At 43.3% G+C, this 22,868-nt stretch overlaps 1 protein-coding gene across 2 annotated transcripts in view; it reads left to right on the top strand.

The window, feature by feature from the left end:
• The first annotated feature begins 2,351 nt into the window (after window positions 1-2,351).
• galnt2 (UDP-N-acetyl-alpha-D-galactosamine:polypeptide N-acetylgalactosaminyltransferase 2) overlaps window positions 2,352-22,868 on the top strand; it is a 106,622-nt gene continuing 86,105 nt past the window's right edge. For both annotated transcript variants that reach the window (XR_010970819.1, XM_068020198.1), the window contains exons 1-2: window positions 2,352-2,562; window positions 19,417-19,510. Coding sequence is in view for 1 of the 2 variants with exons in the window: in XM_068020198.1 (XP_067876299.1) it covers window positions 2,467-2,562; window positions 19,417-19,510 (190 nt within the window). In the remaining variant the exon portion in view is untranslated. The remainder of the gene's footprint in view (window positions 2,563-19,416; window positions 19,511-22,868) is intronic.

Raw genomic sequence — 22,868 nt, 5'->3', positions numbered from 1 at the left:
CCCGAGCCCTGCCCGACCCGACCATCCCTTGACTTACCTTCCTCACACCGAACCTGTAGCTCATGCGTGATGATGTCATAGTGACAGCACTCGCTCACTGCGAGACTCAGTTTCTTCCTGGACTCTCAGCTCAGATAAATTTTTTAAATTTCAATACTTACCGGCAGAGCACTTACCGTGTGTATCCGACCCGACCAGAGCCCAAATGCTGGACCTGGAAGAGGTGCCCAACCCGACCCGAACCCAACACATGTCGTCGGGTCCCGTCGGTTTCGGGTCGGGTAGCAGGCCTTTAGTTCCAGGATTTTGACCCAGCAACAGTGAAGAAATGGCGATATAGTTCCAAGTAAGGATGGTGTGTGGCTTGGAGGGGAACTTGCAGATGGTGGTGTTCCCATGCATCAGCTGCCCTTGTCCTTCTAGGTGGGAAAGGCTGCGGGTTTGGAAGGTGCTGTCTAAGGAGCCTTGGTGCGTTGCTGCAGTGCATCTTGTAGATGGTACACACTGCTGCCACTATGCGTCGGTGGTGGAGGGAGTGAAGGTTTGTGGAATGCTGCAGTTTAGAGATACAGCACTGAAACAGGCCCTTCGGCCCACCGAGTCTGTGCCGACCATCAACCACCCATTTATACTAATCCTACGCTAATCCCATATTCCTACCACATCCCCACCTGTCCCTATATTTTCCCTACCACCTACCTATACTAGGGGCAATTTATAATGGCCAATTAACCTATCAACCTGCAAGTCTTGGCATGTGGGAGGAAACCGGAGCACCCGGAGGAAACCCACGCAGACACAGGCAGTACCCAGAATTGAACCCAGGTCGCTGGAGCTGTGAGGCTGCGGTGCTAACCACTGCGCCGCTGTGCCGCAGCGTTTTTTCAAATGTTTCTGGCTGCTTCCTTCCCCGCAAATATTGACATCCTCCTGGGATCTCCTTCCCTTAATTTACAAAAGACATTGTCCGCTACTTAGAGCAGTGTTGTCCAATAGAAACTGTTGCCTTGTCACAGATGTGGCTATGGTGACACTTTGAACCGAATGCACTAATTTTAGATGACGTCTTATATACTCTTAAATGAGTAAGTAAACATAACTTCACCTATTCAGTGACCAAGGAAGAAAAGCACTTGGGAAGATCAAAAAACACCCTACCTTTACTAAAAAATGTGCGAAAAGGTTAAACTTCACAGGCTGTCCAAATGAGTATTGAGATCACTTGACTAATGATGGTGCCTACTGGTTATTTTTGTGTACTAATCAAAAATGCAATTAGCCACTTATGGATTCTCAATTTGTTACCTGAAGCAGGTGTATTGGACAAGACTGACCTAGATGAAATCAGCACGGAAGACATTTATCTGTAGACTAGTTGTACTCCTGTGACTTTTGATAGTTTGCACTGCTCCATCCCACTTCTCTTGAGGGAGTGATACTGCGATGTAGGTCAGCCATGGATTTAATCCCAATTAAACGTCTTGTTCAGAAGGACTAAAAATTCTGCTCTACTAGGGAAAGAATAAAGGGGGTAGGTTTCCCTCTGTCGCCAACTCTGGTTGATCGTATTCCTGGCGATTCTATCACTCGACCTCCTGCCTCCATTTCATCCCATCTCCAATATCTTTAATAACTAATAAACAGAAGTGTTCAAAGAGAATGGGATAAAACATTTTTTTAATGCTCCTGAAGATTTTTTTCTCCAGGTTTGCTTGTAGCAGTGTCTCAAGGAGGTTAATCCGTAATTCCTGAAGATTCCAGCAGCGATTGGTAATTTTAGTACTAGGTGATGAGAAATAGTTAAACCATTCTTTCTCCCAAGATGATTAGTGATGCCAAATGCGATGCAGAATTGGGTTCATTATTGTATGCAATGCAGAATTAGCTTCAATATTATATGTAATGCAGAATTAACCTTATTATATGTAATGCATAGTTCATTTCTCCACTATCTGCAATGCCTAATTAGTTTATTTATTACATATAATGCATAATTTGTTTCACCATTATATGGAATGCAGAATTAGTTTCTATATTATTAAAAGCAATGAATTATTGTAGGCAATGCATAATTATTTTCCATTATTACATACAATGCAGAATTAGCTTATCATATGCAAAGCATTAATAATTTTTCAATTGTAGGCAATGCAAAATTAGCTTTATTATTACATGCTCTGTAGAATTAGCTTCGTCATTATTATATGCAATGCAGGATTAATTTCTTCATTATTAACTGTTTGCGTGAGGAACTCCTGTTTGTTGGTGGCTGCAGCTCAATATCTCCTTGTCCTCTGCTGCTCTACACTTGGTGCTGCATACCCTTTACCCTTTGACCTTTGCCCGGGCGCTCGCTTGCGCGGCTCTTCGCGGCTGGCTGATGGATGCTGAGCGTCGCCTCGTTGCTAGTGCCGACTCGGCCTGCTGCTTCGCCTCATCCTCTTCATTCCCGCCCCGCTCAAAACTATGAGAAGGAAGTCCAGAATCCTGCTGTGCTTCGCCTTCCTCTGGGTGCTGGGGATCGCTTATTACATTTACCTGGGCGGCGGGACGAGCCGGAAGGTAAGGATTGACTGTTGTCTTTTAAAATTCGGTCGGTTCGGTGCCTGGGCCTCGGCTTCCAACCTGACGGGGGAAAGAGTTGCGAGCTGCCGGATCCGTCCTCACACGCTCGGCTGCAGCAAATTACCCGCTCGCACTCTTAAGGACAGAGGCCGAGAGACGGGGACGCAGACTGGAGCATGCAATCACACACACTACACCCACTGCAACTCTTTAAACATGTGGTAGACCACTTAGATATGTATAAGCAGATGTATGCGTACATTGGAACACTTGTGCTGAGACCTGCATTTTAACACCCAGATGTTGACTGGAACGCTTACCCAAACCCTCGCAGTCGTTGGAACACTCAGGTTGTAGTCTTGTTCGTGGGAATGCTGTGACATTGTCTGAAACAGTAGACATTCATTGAAATACATGCATTCAAGACATTGCTCTCAACCATTCAGCTCTACAACACCACAAAAGCAAAATACTGCGTATGCTGGAAATCTGAAACAAAAATAAAAATGCTGGAAATACTCAGCAGGTCAGCCAGCATCTGTGGGGAGAAAAACAGAGTTAATATTTCTGGTATGTGACCATTCAACAGAACTGAGACCTTAACTCTCGTTCACCTCTACTCTGTTTCCAGTCACTCAGTCAACTTTGTATCCATGCTGCCACTGTCCCTTTTATTCCATGGGCTTTAACTTTGCTGACAAGCATTTTATCAAATGCCTTTTGGAAGTCCATATCCACCATATCAACCTGGCTCACCACCACCTTCTCCGGGACAATTAGGAATGGGCAATAAATGCTGGCCTTGTCAGCGACGCCCACGTCCCAGGGACGAATAAAAAAAATACTCCGTCATATACTCTTTCACTCAGATGTTTATTGAGACATCTGTTGCAACATTCTAACATTTGCTGCAATACTATCATATGTTCAGATATTCACTGAAAGACCCAGACATTTATTGAGACATCAGTTGCAACATTCTGACAATTGCTGCAACACTATCATATGTTCAGACTTTCACTGAAACACTGACATAACTCAGATGTTTGCAGAAACACTTCCAAACACTCAGACATTTGCTGGAACACTCAATTGCTTGACCATCCACTGGAACATCAATACCAAGACAATGAATTGAACATAAAGCTCAGGGCTTCAGTTGTATGGAAAGTTGCAATGGATGATACCTAACTTCAGTTGTGTTGGTATTGTGTTGATTTCAAAATAAATTGGCTTGTATTGCTTTTACTGCTGAAGTGTGACATTTGTATTTCAACATTAACATTTCCCTGACTTGCTTTATCATTTTGAAGTTTTTTGAGGAAAACGATAGATTTGTTATTAAAGTAAACCAATTTTGGAATTGAAGGATTATAAAGTAACCCAGGTATTTTAAAAAGCCACATTGGTTGTACATGGGTACCATTAGCACATTTTTTCTAAGTAACTTGATTTTGCAACTCTAGTAAATATCTTGTACATATGTAGATTATGGTTGAATTGATTATAAAATCTAACTGGTTCATTTTTATTCAGCTTTGATATGTTTGAATTGAATTCAATTTTGATCCGATTTAAAACTTTTGTTATTTAATACTGACCTGAAACTGGATCATATTTGATTGACGGAGCAGTATTGTAAGCCAAGATTGAATTATTACAAAGCTTCACTCGTGTTTGTGCACTCAGTTAAGACTGTCTTGGGGGTTCTATCAAACATTTGAGTGTTTATCTGACTTGATAGAGCTCCCTCCTTTTAAGTCCCACAACTGTTTCCACTTGTGGGGGAGACTAAAACTAGGGGCCATAAATATAACATAGTCACTAATAAGATCCAATAAAGAAATTTATTTACTCAGACGAAAATGTGGAACTTGCTACCATAAGGAGTATCTAAGGCAAATAGCATAGATACATTTAAGAGTATCCTCTTTAAAGGTAGAAAGGAATAGAAGGATATGCTGATTGGGTGGGAGGGAGCTCCTGTGGAACATAAACTCCAGCATAGACCAGTTGAGTTCAATCGCTTTTTTCTGTGCTGTACATTCTCCTTGAATCCAATGTCTGTAACTAAGATTTTAGTCACCTGTACTAGCATCTCCTTATGTGGCTCATTGTCATATTTTGTCTGATTAAGCTTCTGTGAATCACTGTGGGACATTTTTTATTAAAGGGGAAATACAAATACAAGTAGTTGTTGAGACCTAGAAACCAGATAAAGTGAAACAGTGCAGGGAAGCAGGATTATTTTGGTTGCATTGAATCTTTTTTGATTCCCGATGGATTGAGCAATAGAGTTGTGAGGGTCTGTTGTTCTTCAGGCATTGGACCTCGCAGTGCAAGAGTATCTATTAAGATAAATAAAGGACCGGCAGCTTAATGTGACCTGGGGTTCGAAAGTTCTAATTGGCAAGTTTATGTTGACAACAGCCATTAACTAGCAATTCCACTTTTTCTACGGAATCACTTTAGTCTTGGCCCATAGATTGGGGATTGGTCAAGCAATCACTTACATGTGGCCCCTCCTTCCCAACTCCCACCCCTTTCAAGGAGAATGCCACTTGTATAAGTGGCCTAGCTAAGCTACAAAATTGTGTGTAGAATTAAAATATTAAATTTTAATTGCCGATAAAACATGATTTGCCCACCAGTTGCAAGATGTTGTATCTGACCCGGAGAGCCACTGACTTTCAGAGAATTCTATATGAATTGTAAAGCCAATTTTACAGAGAGGATTGTATATCACTCGGATTACAGACATTTGCGCTTCGATGTCAAAATTAGAGTTTTTGTTGCTTTGTAACTGGACAACGTATGTCAGCCAAGAGCGACATCTCAACTCATTCCATCTTCGCTGCCTCCGGAGAATCCTTGGCATCAGGTGGCAGGACCGTATCTCCAACGCAGAAGTCCTTGAGACAGCCAACATCCCCAGCATATACACCCTACTGAGCCAGCGGCGCTTGAGATGGCTTGGCCATGTAAGCCGCATGGAAGATGGCAGGATCCCCAAGGATGCATTGTACAGCGAGCTCGTCACTGGTATCAGACCCACCGGCCGTCCATGCCTCCACTTTAAAGACGTCTGCAAACGCGACATGAAGTCCTGTGACATTGATCACAAGTCGTGGGAGTCAGTTGCCAGTGATCGCCAGAGCTGGCGGACAGCCATAAAGGCGGGGCTAAAGAGTGGCGAGTTGAAGAGACTTAGCTGTTGGCAGGAAAAAAGACAGAAGCGCAAGGCGAGAGCCAACTGTGTAACAGCCCCGACAACCAATTTTATCCGCAGCACCTGTGGAAGAGTCTGTCACTCTAGAATTGGCCTTTGTAGCCACTCCAGGCGCTGCTCCACAAACCACTGACCACCTCCAGGCGCTTACCCATTGTCTCTCGAGACAAAGAGGCCAAAAAAAGGATACTTTCTTTTTTAAAAAGGTGTGACACAGGGAATGCTAGATGTATTATTTTTGTGAAAGTTAGTATATCCTGTTTATTTTACTGGGGGCCATTCTCAAATTAAATGTTTGTTTCCTGTTGATTATCAGTACTGTGTGAACAAGATTACAATTATTTACATTTCTACACCCTCTGACTTAAGTAAAAAGTCTCTGAGCTCTTTACATCGAAGAAGGACAAGAGGATATATAAAATTAACCATACCTTTGACCTCTCTATTTGTATTGATGGGGACTTGAGTATATTATCCAGGCTGGCATTACTGAGGGAATGTCAGAGGTGCCATCATTTGGCTGAGATGTCACACTGAGGCCCCATCTGCCATCTCAGGTAGACGTAATAGATCTTATGGCACTATTTTGAAGAACAGCAGGGGTGTTCTTCCTGGTGTCCTGGTCAATATTTATCCCTCAATTAACATCACGAAAACAGATGATCTGGTCATAATCACAGTGCTGTTTGTGGGATCTTGCTGTGTGCAACTTGGCTACTGTGTTTCGTACAGTGACAATGATTCAAGAGTAAAACCCACTATAAAGTGCATTAGGACGTCCTGTGATTGTGAAAGGCGCTATATAAATGCAATTTCTTTCTTTTGTGTTTGCATTGGAAAGAAAAATTGCATGATTTAGTTCTCATTTTATACTGTAACTATTTGAGATAAAACGTATTTAAATGTGCTTTTCCTACCTCTGGATTTTCTGGGCTTCTTGACCAATTTGCATTGGAAATTAAATGCGATGCTGCCAGCCTCCAGTCTTTTTCCATTCCATTTTGGTCAGGGATCAGTGGTCGTCAAGAGATAAATCTTAAATAATTCATGGCCTTGCCCAAAAAAAGGTGAGATTGTGCATTGCCAGTGTTGGCAATGCACAATGTTTTTTTATAATCACTTCCTTATCCAGTCCTTTTTAACTGTGCCAACAGGTACCTGGATATGGAGCTGTGCAGGCTGCTTGAAGGTCAAATAGTGTGCTGGTTCCAATGTTTTTCTTGGGAGTGGCAAACCTTTTTTATTGTTCATACTCGGATCATCAGCATCGCTGGCAGTTGCCCATCCCTAGTTGCTGTGACAGCGCTACAATCCATGTGGTATTGTAGCAGTTTGAAACAACTGGGTAGCTCACAAGGCACTCTTAGAGGGCAGTTAACAGTCAACTTTGGTGTTGGACTGTAGTCGCAGACTGTTTTACAACAGCAGGTTTCCTTCCTTAAAGGATATGGGTGAACCAGTTGGCTTTTTATGACAATCGGATACCTTAATTGTCACTTGTATTGAATTTTTATTTCCAAGTTCCTGCCAGAACTCAAGCACACAAACCTAAAGAACTGAATGGTCTCTCATCCTGGTACAAGCAGGCTCTTGAGGTATTATAGTGTGGTTATGTTACTGGACTGGTAATCCAGAGGCCTGGACTAACAATCCAGCAAAAGCAAATTTAAATTCCACCATGATAATTTCAATTTGAAAGAAGAAGAAAGACTTGCATTTATATAGGAGGAGTGCTGCACTGACTGAGGTGCCATCCTTTAGATGGGACATTAGGGCAAATGGGGTTTGGCCCTATCAGGTGGATGTAAAAGATCACCTGGCACTATTTTGAAGAAGAGCAGGGGAGTTCTCCACCCACCCCCCCGCCAATGTCCTAGTCAATATTTATCCCTCAATAAACATCACAAGAACTGATTAACTGGTTGTTACCACATTGCTGTTTGTGGGAGCTTGCTGTGTGCAAATTGGCTGCCACGTTTCCAACATTACAACTGTGACTACACTTCAAAAGTACTTCAATGGCTGTAAAGCACTTTGGGACATCCTGTGGTTGTGAAAGGCACTATATAAATGCAAGTCGTCTTTCAAATTGAAATTCTCAGGGTGGGATTTAAATTTGCTTTTGCTGGAGTGTTAGTCCAGACCTCTGGATTACCAGTCCAGTAACATAACCACTACACTATAATACCTCTAGAGCCTGCTTGTACCAGTGTGAGTGCACCAAGAGGAGAAACAATACCTGTTGTGGCTCTGGGTGTAAATGTTTCATATAGGTGGTTGAAATTGGATTAATTGCAGTTGAAAATCAAAAGTAATTGTTGGGGATTAATACTCGTGTAATATATCTTAGTTGTAAAAAGAATGAAACAAAGACTTGTATTTATATCACGCCTTTTATCAACTGCAGGATTCCCTGAAGTGCTTTACAATGAAGTATTTTTGAAGTGTAGTTACTATTGTAATGTAGGAAAAGCAGTGGCCAATTTGTGCGCAGCAAGCTCCCAGTAATTTTTTTAACATCTCATCTGAAAGACAGCCCCTCTGACAGTGCAGCCTTCTTACTGCACTGCACTGTGAGTGTCAGCCTCGATTATGGGCTCAGGTCTTTGGAGTGGGTCTTAAACCCACAACCTTCTGACTCAGGCAAGAATGCGACCCACTGAGGCACAGCTGGAAAACCAGCAAAATACAGTGGATGCTGGAAACCTGAAATAAAGACAGAAAATGCTGGACATACTCAGCAGGCCTGGCAGTATCTGTGGAGAGAGAAACAGAGTTAACATTTTAGGTCTGTGACCTTTCCGATGACCTGAAATGTTAACTCTGTTTCTCTCTCTCTACAGATGTTGCCAGACTAGCACAGCTGGAGCAAGTTGCTTTGGCCCGCCTGCTTTATGAATACCCATGTACAGATTGTATTGCAATCAGAAAGCCAGATGGGCGCTCTGCTTCAAGGCTCTGCTTCTGCTTGAATTTGAAACCCTTACATGCTTACTACAGTAAAAGCTTTGTTATCTGGTACTTTACCAACCGGCAAGCTGTATTATCTGGAATTTCCGTGGGAATTTAGGTTGCCATCTGCAGTTAGAAATGTTACCTTGCCTCAGTGACTGGTTCCCCACTCACTATAATGGGATTCTTGGTCCCTGCAGTCAGAGGCGTTTTGTGCCGGGGTTCTGCATCCGATCTCCACTGGAGATGGCTAGTTGGAAAAGGTGGACTCTCCCATGTACTATCTTGGTGTGCTGACCCTGAAGGATTAAAGAAAATTTAAAAATTGTCTTTCCCAATGCCGGGCCCTGCGTGCCCTTTGCTGTCCCGGCAATAACTTCAGACTGGAAGGTTGGATCTCCACCCGTCTTGGTAAGTGCAACTCTTGATTAACCAGAATTTTTGCTTAACTGGCACCTCTCAGGTCAGGCACATGCCGGATAACAAAGCTTTTACTGTAATGGTGAAGAGGCCTATTCGAGGTATACAAGGCACAGCCATTTCAACAGTTCAGTCTCTTTATTTGTGGCCAAATTGCTGAAGTGTTTGCATGACTGTCGCTTTGATGGTGCCCTTGCAGGCATATGTAAGTGTGTATTTTTTTTTCATCTTCATGTTTTTCTAACCACTGTTGAAGAATTCCATGAGCTGAACTTTGCAGGAGCTCTAATTTTAACCCTTGATGTTTTTTAAAATAAGTTTCTTATCTGCTGATGCTTAGTGACATTGAGCAATTGCAAGCAACACCAATGCTCCAATTGGGAAACTACTTTTGCAACTTAAAACAAATTGAGAATTGCTGAAAATAGGGATATGTTGTCTAAGCTTTTTGTCTTGCACTCAGCAGGACAATGCGCAAGAGCAACCAATGTGGGGGAAAACAACAACTTATACTGCACGAGAAGAGAGTGCTGATTGGTTGGCCAGTGAACTCTGGTAGAGGTGTTGCCACAGAGAATGCACCAGTTTATGTTGACTGACAGTTAACTGCCAAGCTTTGTTTGAAAGTTAAACCAGGCAGCTTGATTCTGATTGGTCAAGGCATTGCCCCGAGGACTGAACCAGCAAATGGCTGTCACTTTTTTTTGTTCAGCTGAAACAGTCACAACGTGTGTACATGTTCTTTCTGTCTGCAAAGAACAGGACCCTGTGTATTAATATATGTAGCTTCCAGTACGTGCAGATGCACCACACTGCGAACCGTATTGACAATCTTAAATTGGTTGTCAGCGTAATTCATAGCACACTGCGGATTATTTAGCAAATGTTGTCCAATCATGGAATCACATCAAATGTTGGACACTGTGTTTTGCAAGCATAGACTGGTTGGGTACGGCCTGTACCTTGCCTGTTGCGAACAGCGGAAGGGACATGTTGTTTGATGCAATCGGTCAGTCTTTGAGACGTACAACCTATATACCTAGCATCACACTGGCATTGAAATTCATGTGTCGCATTACTCATTTGTGTGATGGGCAGGACGTCTATTTGACTTGCCAGCAGCATTCTGTTAGTGGCGTGAAACAGCTTTACCTGTTGCTCAAATTTTTGGGATGCATTACCCTTCCAGGGTATTTTGAGGTAGACTGGGAACTTTTCAGGGCCAAAAATGATGACCTTAATAAGTTTACGCGATATACAGTGAGAAATGATGTGATCAGGGTAGCCATTGTCACGCAGGATGTCTTTGATTCACCCTATTTCAGCATCAAGCTTGCATGGTGAGCAAATGGCTCTAATTAAGTCGCTCATTTTGCTCCACCTTCTTTTGTCAAGCGCATTGGTTTTGAAATCCCTTACTATTTATTTTTCATTGAAGGTCTCATGACCACCCACGCTCCACGACCATGTTACACTACTTTCCACTGTCACGATCTATTGTCAACACTTATAATGGAAACTCCCTATGTAAGCACTTATAATGAAAAAAAAATTAAGCAAGTGTTGACCTTTTGATACATGGTGGAATCCTTATATGTCTGACAGGCTGTAGTTTGGGCATCCCACCACTGACAATGCCTTGCCTGCCATTTGCTTCCATTTCTTATTTTCTTTCTTTTAGCCTTTAAAAAAAAATCATTAATTTTCATCCTTTTTTGCACTCATCCTGCCTTACGCGCCAGTGTTTTCCTCAAATTTGCTGCTTTCACAAAGGAATCAGACTAGGTTTCTTCTCGATTGCTTTATCATAATTGCTGCAAACATTTTAAATTTGCTTTTATAAAAGGGTAAAGGGTGGGAGAGATTAAATGACAAAAATGTCATGGAATTAAAGGCAAAAGGAGTGGTAATAGTAATTGGAAAAGGCAAAGCATTTTTCTAGAGATTGTTAACAACAAAATAATGAACAGCTCTGTCCGAAAGCAAAAACGGGAAAAACAAGTTTAAGACTGGCACATGATTTAAAAAAAAAAGGACTCCATTCCATTCTCCCAGTTTCTGCATCTCTTACAATCTGTTCTGATGATGCAACCTTCCACAACAGCACTTCCGATATGTCTTCCTTTTTCCTCAACCAAGGATTCCCCTGCACTGTGATTGACAGGGTCCTCGACTGTGCGTGACCCATTTCCCACACTTCTATTCTCATCCCTTCCCCTCCCTCCCAGAACTGCGATAAGGCTCCCTTGTCATCACTTTTCACCCCACCAGCCTCCACATCCAAAAGGATCATCCTCCGCCATTTCTAGCATGATGCTGCCACCAAGCACATCTTCCCTTCCCCGTCAGCATTCTGAAGGCATCGTCCCCTCCACGACACCCTGGTCCACTCCTCCATCACCCTTGACACCTCGTCCCCTTCTCACGGCACCTTCCCATGCAATCGCAGGAGGTGCAATACCTGCCCTTTTACCTCCTTTCTCTTCACCATGCAAGGCCCCAAACACTCCTTCCAGGTGAAGCAGTGATTTACTTAAGTTCTTTCAGTTTAGTATATTGTATTCACCTCCACCCAGTCTGCAAGCTCTGGTTGCTTGCCATATGCTCTCACGCCCATATTTCTGTCCACGGCCTGCTGCAGTGCTCCAGTTAAGTTCAACACAAGCTCGAGGAACAGCACCTCATCTTCTGACTTTGCAGCTTTCTGGACTCAACATTGTGTTCAACAATGACCCTACCATTTTGATTTTTTTTATATATATCATGTGCCTGGCTTAAATTTGTTTTTCAAGTTTTGGCTTTCGGACAGAGCTTTTCATTAATCTGCCATTAACACTCTCTTTGGACAAATGCTTTGTCTTTTACTACTACTATTACCACTCCCTTTGCCTTTTGTTACATGACATCTTTGTCATTTAATCTCTCCCGTCCTCTACCCTATCACAGGCCTTCCCTCTTGTTCTTCCTTCCCCTCCCGCCTTTCAACAGCATAAACCCATCACATTTCTACCTTCCTTTGGTTCTGAAGAAGAGTCATATCTGACTCAAAACGTCAACTCTGTTGCTCTCTCCATAGATGCTGCCAGACCTGCTGACTTTAATGTAATAAAACATCCCAAGGCGCTTCACAGGAGCATGGGGCCTAGGTATCTGAAAGTGCAGCCACCAATGGTGAACCGATTAAAATTAGGCGTGCACAAGAGCCCAGAATTAGAGGAATGCAGCTATCTTGGAGGGTTGTAGAATGTGGGAGAGCAGCCAGGAATATGTTGGAATAGTGAAGTCTAGAGGTAACTATGCATGAATGAGAGTTTCAGCAGCCGATGAGCTGAGATGGGCATTTGCAGGAACACATGCATAGATGCACGGACGCGCAAAAGGCATGGGGGAAGATGTGCGCGCGCGCACACAAAAGACATGGGGGGAGGCGCACACATACAAACACACAACACGCACACAACAGCACACAGTCATGTACACACGCACTCAGGAAAGGCATGGGGGAAGATACACAGCATGCACGCACATGCACAGAGAAAAGGCATTGGGGAAGGTGCGCATGAGCACACACACTTGACATTTGGATGAGGGGCAGAGTGTAATGTATCCAAATTTGCTGACGATACAAAAATAGGTGAGAGGGCATGTTGTGGAGGACATAAGGAATCTGCAAGGGGATGTAGCTGGGTTGAGTGAGTGGGCAAAAACTTGGCAGATGGAGTTTAATGTAGGAAAGTGTGAGGTCATGCACTTTGGTAGGAAGAATCAAAAGGCAGACTATTATTTAAATGGAGAGAGACTCCAAAAAAGTGGAGCACAGAGGGATCTGGGTGTTCTTGTGCATGAAACACAAAAATTTAGCATGTAGGTACAGCAAGTAATTAAGAAGGCAAATGGAATTTTGGCTTTTATTGCTAGGGGGTTGGAGTTTAAAAATGGGGAAATCATGTTACAACGGTACAGGGTGTTGGTGAGGCTGCACCTGGAGTACTGTGTACAGTTTTAGTCCCCGTATTTAAGAAAGGATATACAGGTATTGGAGGCATTTCAAAAGAGATTCACTACGCTGATTCCTGGGATGAAGGGTTTGACTTATCAAGAACAGCTAAACAGGTTAGGCCTTTATTCATTAGAGTTTAGAAGAATGAGGGGTGATCTTATTGAAACGTACAAGATTCTGAAGAGGCTTGACAGGGTAGATGTCGAGAAGATGTTTCCACTAGTGGGGGAATCTCAAACTAGGGGACATAGTTACAGAATAAGGGGACACTCATTTAAACCTGAGATGTGAAGGAATTTCTTCACTCAGAGGGTAGTGAATGTCTGGCATTCTCTACCCCAGAGAGTTGTGGAGGCTACATCACTGAAAGTATTTAAAGAGGAGGAAGATAGATTTTTGAAATATCAGGGAGTTGAGGGCTATGAGGAGCTGGGATGAAGGAGGAGTTAAGGTCTGGGACAGATCAGCCATGATCTTATTGAATGGCGGGGCAGGCTTGAGGGGCCAAACGGCCTGCTCCTGCTCCTATTTCTTATGCTCTAAGGCAAGAGGGATGGCGCGTGCACACAAATATAGAAAAAGCACGAGGGAAGGCGTGCACACACACAAAAGGCATGAGGGAAGAGCTGCGCGCAGAAAAGGCATGGGGATGGCACGTGTGCACACAAACAACACGTGCACATACAGAGAAAAGGCATGGGGGAGGATGCACAGTGTGTACACACATACACAACAAAGGCATGAGGGAACATATATGTGCACACAAAGCATAAGGGATGGTGCGTGCACACACACAGGCATGAGGCAAGGCACGCACACAAACACATGCGCCAGGTGTGCGTGGGGGAAGGTACACACACACACACACACACACACACACACACACACACACACACGCACGCGCGCACACGTACAGAAAAGGCATGAAGGGAAAGCACACAGAAAAGCTGATCAACTGAGGCACATAAGAGGAAAACTGAAAAGCAGAAAATGCCTGGAGCGCCGTTTCACTATTTTCACGCTCATTTGTTCTTTCACTTAGTAAATCACCTCATCAGATTTTTAAAAACCTGTTTCTAGTGCAATAAATCCCATGTGACAGGAAGCAGCATTCATGGCTTGTACTTTATAACTGTTCTTCACTCCTTTGCCCTTTATTTTGCTCATTTCTGTAAAGGATCTCACTCACCTTTCCATAATAAAAACAGAAAGTGCTGGAAATACTCATCAGGTCTGGCAGCATCTGTGGAGAGAGAAACAGAGTTAAAGTTTCAGGTTGGGTGCCCTTTCATCAGAACTGTCACAGACTTGAAACATTAACTCTTGTTTCCCTCTCCACAAATGCTGCCAGACCTGCTGAGTATTTCCAGCATTTTCTGTTTTTATTTCAGATTTCCAACATCCACAGTCTTTTGCTTTTATCACTCACCTTCCAGTTGTGATCTGTGCCCTGCAACCACAATGTTAACTTGTGTCCTTGCCTATGTTTACTCTTCAATCAGCATCACAAAAACAGATTACAGATTTACCTCATTAATATGTAGGGCACCTTGCTGTGTGTGAATTGGCTGCTGCATTCCCCACATTCAACAGTGACCACACTTCAAAAGCACTTCTTTGGCTATGAAGGCCTTTGGGCCAGCCTGATGTTGTGAAAGGCGCTGTATAAATGCGCATTCTTTTTCTTTGTCTCCCTTCCAATAATAGTGAGTTTGGTTTGAAGATTTGCTGAGTTTTACCCTGGTCAAAATAGATTTATTCCTTTGTAACGTTCCTCAATTAATTTTGATTATAGTGGCAGACAGTGATTCCTGATTGGAGCAATCTTTAATATCTGTTGCTTGTATGTCTTGTCATTGAAGAATAAATGAACATTGTTCATGGGGAATTGAGGCCGACTGTAGTATTTGGGTTGGGCAAGGTTAGAAGGTGGGGAGATGACTGGACCGAGGTGGTGGTGGTGGTGAGGAAGAGGAAGGGTTGAAGGAGGAGATGGATCGGGATGGTGTCAGACATGGGAGGGGGAACAGGAAAGGCAGAGAAAAAAAGGATGTGGGGAAAGTGGAGAGCAGAGAGGTGGAAGATATTTGGCTGATTATTGGTGGGAGGAGGGTAACAGTTTTCCATTTTGATGCTTTATTGAGCATTAGACTGGACTAAATTGATTTCTCTTCCTAGTTGGAGATTTGCAGGTTGTTCAGCAGGGGTGAGGGAGTTACACCAGTTGTAAATGTATATTTATTTTTATTCACTTTCCCATTGAGATAGTATATTTGGGGCATTTGTCTGAATACCCGAAGCATTCGTAACAGTATAGATAAACCAGTGGCACAAATCGAGATAAGATTGTTTGATATAATTGCCATTACAGAGATGTAGTTCCAAGGTGACTAAGGTTGGGAAATAAATATTCCAGGGTACACAACATTTCAAGAAGACAGGCTAACTGGAAAAGGAGGAGGGGTATCCATGATGGTAAAGGATGACATAAGGACAGTAGTGAGAAAGGATCTAGGCTCAGTAGGTTAGGAAGTAAATCAGTATGGATGAAGATTAGGAATTACAAGGGTCAGAAAACACTGGTGGGAGTAGTTTATAGGCCCCCTAATTGTAGTTATACCATTGGACAGAGCATTAGGTAAGAAATAATTGGAGCATAGGAGTAATAATCGTGGGGGGCTTTAAACTTCGTATAGACTGGACGAATCAAATTAGCAAAGGTAGGCTGGAAGAAGAATTTGATGCTTCACAACAGCTTCTTATAACAATATGTTGTGGAATCAATGGGAGGCTGAGCTGTTTTATATCTAATATTGTGTAATGAAGCAGGGTTAATTAGTAAAAGATCCTCTGGGGAAAAAGTGGTCATAATGCAATTGAATTCCATATTAAGTTTGAGAGCTACATACTTGAGTCCAAAACAAGAATCTTATACCTATATAATTGGCTTTATTTAAGTTTAAGGGGAGAACTCGCTAAGGTTCATTGGGTGAATAGACTAAAAGGTATGGTGGTCATTAGAGAGTGTGAAAAATTTAAAGAAACAATTCAAAATTTTCAACAAAGATATGTTCTAATAAAAACAAAAAGTCAGTGAGAAAGATCCATCCGTGCTTACTAGGGAAGTTGAGGATAGTATTAGATTAAAAGAGGCTTGTAATGTTGCAAAGAATAGTAGTAAGCCTGAAGATTGGGGGTGTTTTACAAACCAAAAGCGACCAAAAAGTTAATAAGAGAAAAAATAGAATATCAGAGTAAACTGGCTAGGAATCTAAAATACAGATTGTGGCACTTTTGCAAGTATATAAAAGGGAGGAATAGCTAAAGTAAACATTGGTCCCTTAGAGGCAGAGGCGAGAGAAATTATCATGGGGAATGTGGAAATGGCAGAGACGTTGAACAAATATTTTGTGTCTGTCTTCACAGAATACACAAATTACATACCAGAAATAGTGAGTAACCAAGAGGCTAATGATAGCAAGGAACTTGTAAGTATCAGCAGAGAAAAAGTATCAGGGAAATTCAAGGGACTAAAAACCAGCAAAGCCCCAGGATCTGATGACCAGCATCCTAAGGTTCTAAAAGAGGTAGCTGCAGAGATAGTGCATGCACTAGTTAAGATTTCCAAAATTCCCTGGATTCTGGAATGGTCCCAGCAGATTGGAAGTTAGCAAATGTAACACAGCTATTCAAAGGAGGGAGAGAGGAAAAAAAAGAAACTGCAGGCCAGTTAGCCTGACATCAGTATTCAGGAAAATGTTGGAATCTATTATTAAGGAAGTCTTAACAGTGCACTTAGAAAATCATAGTATGATCAGACAGTCAATGTGGTTTTATGGAAGGGAAATCATATTTGACAAATGTAGGAGATTTTTGAGGACATAACTAGTAGGGTAGATATAGGGGAGCCAGTAGATACAATATACTTGGATTTCCAAAAATCATTCGATTAAGGTGCCACACAAAAGGTTAATATGCAAGATAAGGGCTCATGGCATTAGGGGTAATATATTAGCATGGATGGAGGATTGGTTAATTGACAGGAAGCAGAGTGTTAGAATAAATAGGGCATTTTCAAGTCGCCAGACTGTAACTAGTGGAGTGCCGCAAAGATCAGTGCTGGGGCCTCAGCTGTTTACAATCTATATCAATGACTTAGACGAAGAAACCAAGTTTGCTGACAATACAACGCTAGATTGGAATATAAGCTGTGAGGAGGAAACAAAGAGGCTGCAAAGAGATATAGACAAGTTAAATCAACGGGCTACAAGGTGGCAGTTGAAATCTAATGTGGGAAGTGTGAGGTTATTCACTTTGGTAATGAGAATAGAAAAGTAGAATTTAAAAAAAAAGTGAGGTCTTTTGTCTTGCTAGGCCCCCACCTGCCAAGAATGAGGCACATTAATTTTGTCATGAACATTGATTTTAAATTGTTGCTGGGCGAGGAAATGACTTGTTAACCAGATCAGCCGTGGCTGGAAAAGACATTTGCATATTAACAGACAGTGCTTGGAAGGATAAAAGACCATTCCCTGACACATTCAACCCACAATGGACCTTGATCACCAGATATTGTGTGTATGAGGAGCATTCCAGAGACTGCTAAGGTGATACAATCTAGGACTGGTTAGACCAGCTGGTTACATGACTAACTGGCTGCTCCATGGTCTTTTGAACTTGCCCCAGAGAGTTTGAACTCAAATTCCGAAGAAGGGTCACTGACCCGAAACGTTAACTCTGCTTCTCTTTCCACAGATGCTGCCAGACCTGCTGAGTAGTTCCAGCATTTCTTGTTTTTATTTCAGATTTCCAGCATCCGCAGTATTTTGCTTTTAGTTTGAACTCAAAGATTGTTTGCTCCTGGACTGAGAAGATCTCTCCTGTCTGATCCCATCTCTTTCTCACAAGCCTCTGAATCCACTGAAGACACATGAACCCCAAAAGAGAAAAGTCTCCTCCAGCGAACAAGGTTTAAGAAGAATACTGGGCCCCAACAAAAAGCAAGATCTACTTACAATCAAGGACTCTCCAGTGAGCTCGAAAAACTGTAACAAAAACTCTTCAGATATTGCCTCAAACTTTTCCACTTAACTTTTTCTTCTCTTTTCTGTCTCTATTTGCATGTGTGGACACGTTATGTATCCGTAGGCACCAACCGAATTAGAGTTTAAGTTTAATAAATTTCAACTTTTCTTCTTTAAAGCTGAGAAAACCTGTTTGTGCTGGTATCGTTGCCTTATTTCAGATTTCCAGCATCCGCAGTATTTTGCTTTTAGTTTGAACTCAAAGAAAAGTAGTGAACAAGGATGCACCAAGGGGGAGCTAAAAACACGGTTTAAAATTAAACCCTGTTACGGTAAGACCAGGTGAAGGCTGAGAGGGACACCTTTCTCACCTGGTTGTAACACTTTATTGATGTTCAGCGAGACCTGGAGTTAGCATGCAGGTACAGCAAGCACTTAGGAAGGCAAATGGCATGTTGGCCTTTATTGCAAGGGGACTGGAATACAAGAATAAGGAGGTCTTACTACAATTGTGTAGAGCTTTAGTGAGACCATATCTGGAGTATTGTGTGCAGTTTTGGTCTCCATATCAAAGGTAGGTTATACTTGCCTTGGAGGCAGTTATAGTGAAGGTTTACTAGATTGGTTCCTGGGATGAGAGGGTTGTCCTCTGATGAGAGGCTGAGTAAATTGGGCCTATGCTCTTGGAGTTTAGAAGACTGAGAGCTGATCTCATTGAAACATACAAAATTCTGAAGGGGCTTGACAGAGTGACATTGAGAGGTTGTTTCCCCTGGCTGGGGAATCTAGAACACTGGGCACAGTCTCAGGATAAGGGGACGATCATTTAGAACTGAGATGAGGAGAAATTTATCCACTCAAAGCGTTGTGAATTTTTGGACTTCTCTACCCCAGAGGGTTGTGGAAGCTCCATCATTGAGTATGTTCAAGGCTGGAATAGATAGACTTTTGATCTCTTGGAATCTAGGGAGAGCGGGCGGGAAAGTGGAGTTGAGGCAGAAGCTCCGGCACGATCGTATTGAATTATGGAGCAGGCTCGAGGGGCGTATGGTCTACCTGCTCCTATTTCTTGGGTTCTTGTATTCTTATGTGCACTTGGAAATAATGTTGCAAACCATTCAACAACTTGGATCTATAATAGATGTTTTCAAACCGAGATTTTTTAATGTCAAGGGATTAATACTGCTCCTCTTACAGTCAACATTCCTTGTAATTCTGTTTTGCAGGATGAGTGGAATTCTATAGACTCCAATAAGAGAAAGGCTGGTCAGAACAGTAATGCGGAAGGAAAAGCACAGAATATGGAGACATTACCACCCGGTAGGTAAAAGTAGCACGTGATCTACAACAACAGAATACTGAAAAGCCTGGTGTGACAAGTCTATACTTTTTCCCTGTGTTGATTTTTCTTTTAAAAATTGATGTTGTGTCATCAGTTGGATGGAGAAGATTGCATGGAGTAAGAGTTTTTGGGATAAACACAAGGGCTTCTCTAAAGTGTCAGCAGTTTATTCAGTCTGGGTCCATCACATTCTTCACAGTCATCTTTGCCACTGTCAAATATTAGCTATCTGTGCAATGTTGATGTTCAAGGCTATGGCCCCTAACAGCATCCCAGGTATGGTACTGAAGACTATTGCTCCAGAATAGCTGCGTAGCTAGCCAGTTTGTTCCAGTACAGTTACAACACTGACATGTGTAAAATTGTCCAGGTATGTCTTGTCCACAAAAAAACAGGATAGATCCAATCTGGCCAATTACCTCCCCATCGGTCTACTCCCACTCATCAGCAAAATGATGGAAGGTGTCATTGACTATGCTATCAAGTGGCACTTACTCAGCAATAATCAACTCACCAGTGCTTAGTTTGGATTCCGTCAGGGCCACTCTGCTTCAGACCTCATTACAGCCTTGATCCAAACATGGACCAAAAAGCTGAATTCCAGAGGAGAGGTGAGAACAACTGCCCTTGACATCAAGACAGCATTTGACTAATTGTGGCATCAAGGAGCCCTAGCAAAATTGGAGTCAATGGGAATCGGGGAAAAACTCTCCACTGGTTGGAGTTGTACCTAGCACAAAGGAAGATGGTTGTGGTTGTTGGAGGCCAATCATCTCAGCCCCAGGACATTGCTGAAGGAGATCTTCAGTGTTGTGTCCTAGGTCCAACCATCTTCAGCTGCTTCATCAGTGACCTTCCCTTTATCATGTGGTCAGAGGTGGGGATGTTTGCTGATGATTACAGTGTTCAGTACCATTCATGATCGGATACTGAAACAGTCCATGCTCCCAGGCAGCAAGACCTGGACAACATTAAGGCTTGGGCTGATGAGTGGCAAGTAACATTCATGCCACACAAGTGCCAGGCAATGAGCATCTCCAATGAGAGAGAATCTAACTATCTCCCCTTGATGTTCAATGGCATTACCATTGCTAAATCCTCCACTGTTAACAACCTGGGTGTTAACATTGACCAGAAACTTACCTGGATCAGCCATATAAATACTGTAGCTACAAGAATGGATTAGAGGCTAGGAATTTTCCAGCTAGTAACTCATCCCCTGTCTCCCCAAAGCCTGTCCTCCATCTACAAGGCACAAGTCAGGAGCATGATGAAATGCTCTTGTCATGCTTATGAGAAGTGCAATGATGAAAAAATACAGATACAAACTGAAGAGTTATAATAATTGACTTTACCTTTAAAAAAAAAAAAAATCGTCAGTGCCATTTTATTAAATTTTATTTAGTGATACAGCACTGAAACAGGCCATTCGGCCCCACCGAGTCTGTGCCGACCATCAACCACCCATTTATACTAATCCTACACTAATCCCATATTCCTACCACATCCCCACCTTCTTATATTCCCCTACCACCTACCTATACTAGGGGCAATTTATAATGGCCAATTTACCTATCAACCCGCAAGTCGTTGGCTGTGGGAGGAACCGGAGCACCTGGCGAAAACCAGCAATTCACAGGGAGAACTTGCAAACTCCGCACAGGCAGTACCCAGAATTGAACCCGGGTCGCTGGAGCTGTGAGGCTGCGGTGCTAACCACTGTGCCGCCCCTTTTATAACCTCAGCCTACTCCCATTGAGGCACATGCCATGGCCTGGGAGCTTTTTTGCTGCAAAAGGTGACCACATGTGGATTTGAGCATTGCCACACTGTCTGTTTAGAACAGAGGATGCCTAACCAGGCTGAGATGTGTCAATTAACATCATCCTGAAACATTCTTGAATTGAATGGGTTCTTCTGAAACAAAGAAGGTGTGAAGCAGCCACATCCTGGGACATTGTGGGTCAAGACAGGGAAGGAAATCCTTGTCTCCCAGCTGAGACGAGATGTGAGAAACTTACAGCTATAAGGTAGCTCTCTGAAGAGAAAGAGAGAGAGATGCCCAGAAGGAAGCATCACCAAAAAGCTTGTCCAGCTAAGTGCTGGGAGAAAATCCAGCAAGGCAGAAGGAAAGATGCCCTACTGTAAATTCTAAATTTTCTACCCTTATGCAGCAGTGAATTGGAAGTGATACTCTGTCTTCAAACTGAAATTTCAACCAAGAGAGAAATCTATAAACAGGGCGGCACAGTGGTGCAGTGGTTAGCACCGCAGCCTCACAGCTCCAGGGACCCGGGTTCGATTCCGGGTACTGCCTGTGTGGAGTTTGCAAGTTCTCCCTGTGTCTGCGTGGGTTTCCTCCGGGTGCTCCGGTTTCCTCCCACAAGCCAAAAGACTTGCAGGTTGGTAGGTAAATTGGCCATTATAAATTGTCACTAGTATAGGTAGGTGGTAGGGAAATATATAGGGACAGGTGGGGATGTCTGGTAGGAATATGGGATTAGTGTAGGGTTAGTATAAATGGGTGGTTGATGTTCGGCACAGACTCGGTGGGCCGAAGGGCCTGTTTCAGTGCTGTATCTCTAACCTAATCTAATCTAATCTCAGACCTGCAACCAAAGAGGACTTGACTTCCGAGAGATTTCACAGGCTGACCATGAACCCAGATACCCTATCTCACTTGAAAACTTTTCCTCTCCATCCGTCTCTTTGTCTGTGTGCGTGACTGTCTCTCTCTCTCTCTCTCTCTCTCTCTCTCTCTCGCGCAACGCGCGCGCTCTCTCTCTCTCTCTCTCTGCGCGCGCTCTCTCTCTCTCTCTCTCTCTCTCTCGCGCGCTCTCTCTCTCTCTCTCTCTCTCTCTCTCTCTCTCTCTCTCTCTCTCTCTCGCGCTCTCTCGCGCTCTCTCGCGCTCTCTCGCGCTCTCTCGCGCTCTCTCTCTCTCTCTCTCTCTCTCTCTCTCTCTCTCTCGCGCGCTCTCTCTCTCTCTCTCTCTCTCTCTCTCTCTCTCTCTCTCTCTCTCTCGTGCGCGCTCTCTCTCTCTCTCGTGCGCGCTCTCTCTCTCTCTCGTGCGCGCTCTCTCTCTCTCTCGTGCGCGCTCTCTCTCTCTCTCGTGCGCGCTCTCTCTCTCTCTCGTGCGCGCTCTCTCTCTCTCTCGTGCGCGCTCTCTCTCTCTCTCGTGCGCGCTCTCTCTCTCTCTCGTGCGCGCTCTCTCTCTCTCTCGTGCGCGCTCTCTCTCTCTCTCGTGCGCGCTCTCTCCCTCTCTCTCGTCTCGCGCCTCTCTCTCGCGCCTCTCTCTCTCTCTCGCGCCTCTCTCTCTCTCTCTGCGCCTCTCTCTA

This window comes from Heterodontus francisci, chromosome 3 (assembly GCF_036365525.1).
Source record: "Heterodontus francisci isolate sHetFra1 chromosome 3, sHetFra1.hap1, whole genome shotgun sequence".
NCBI lineage: Eukaryota > Metazoa > Chordata > Chondrichthyes > Heterodontiformes > Heterodontidae > Heterodontus > Heterodontus francisci.
The sequence above is the reverse complement of the archived record's forward strand: the minus strand, read 5'-3'. Positions and strand labels throughout refer to the sequence as shown.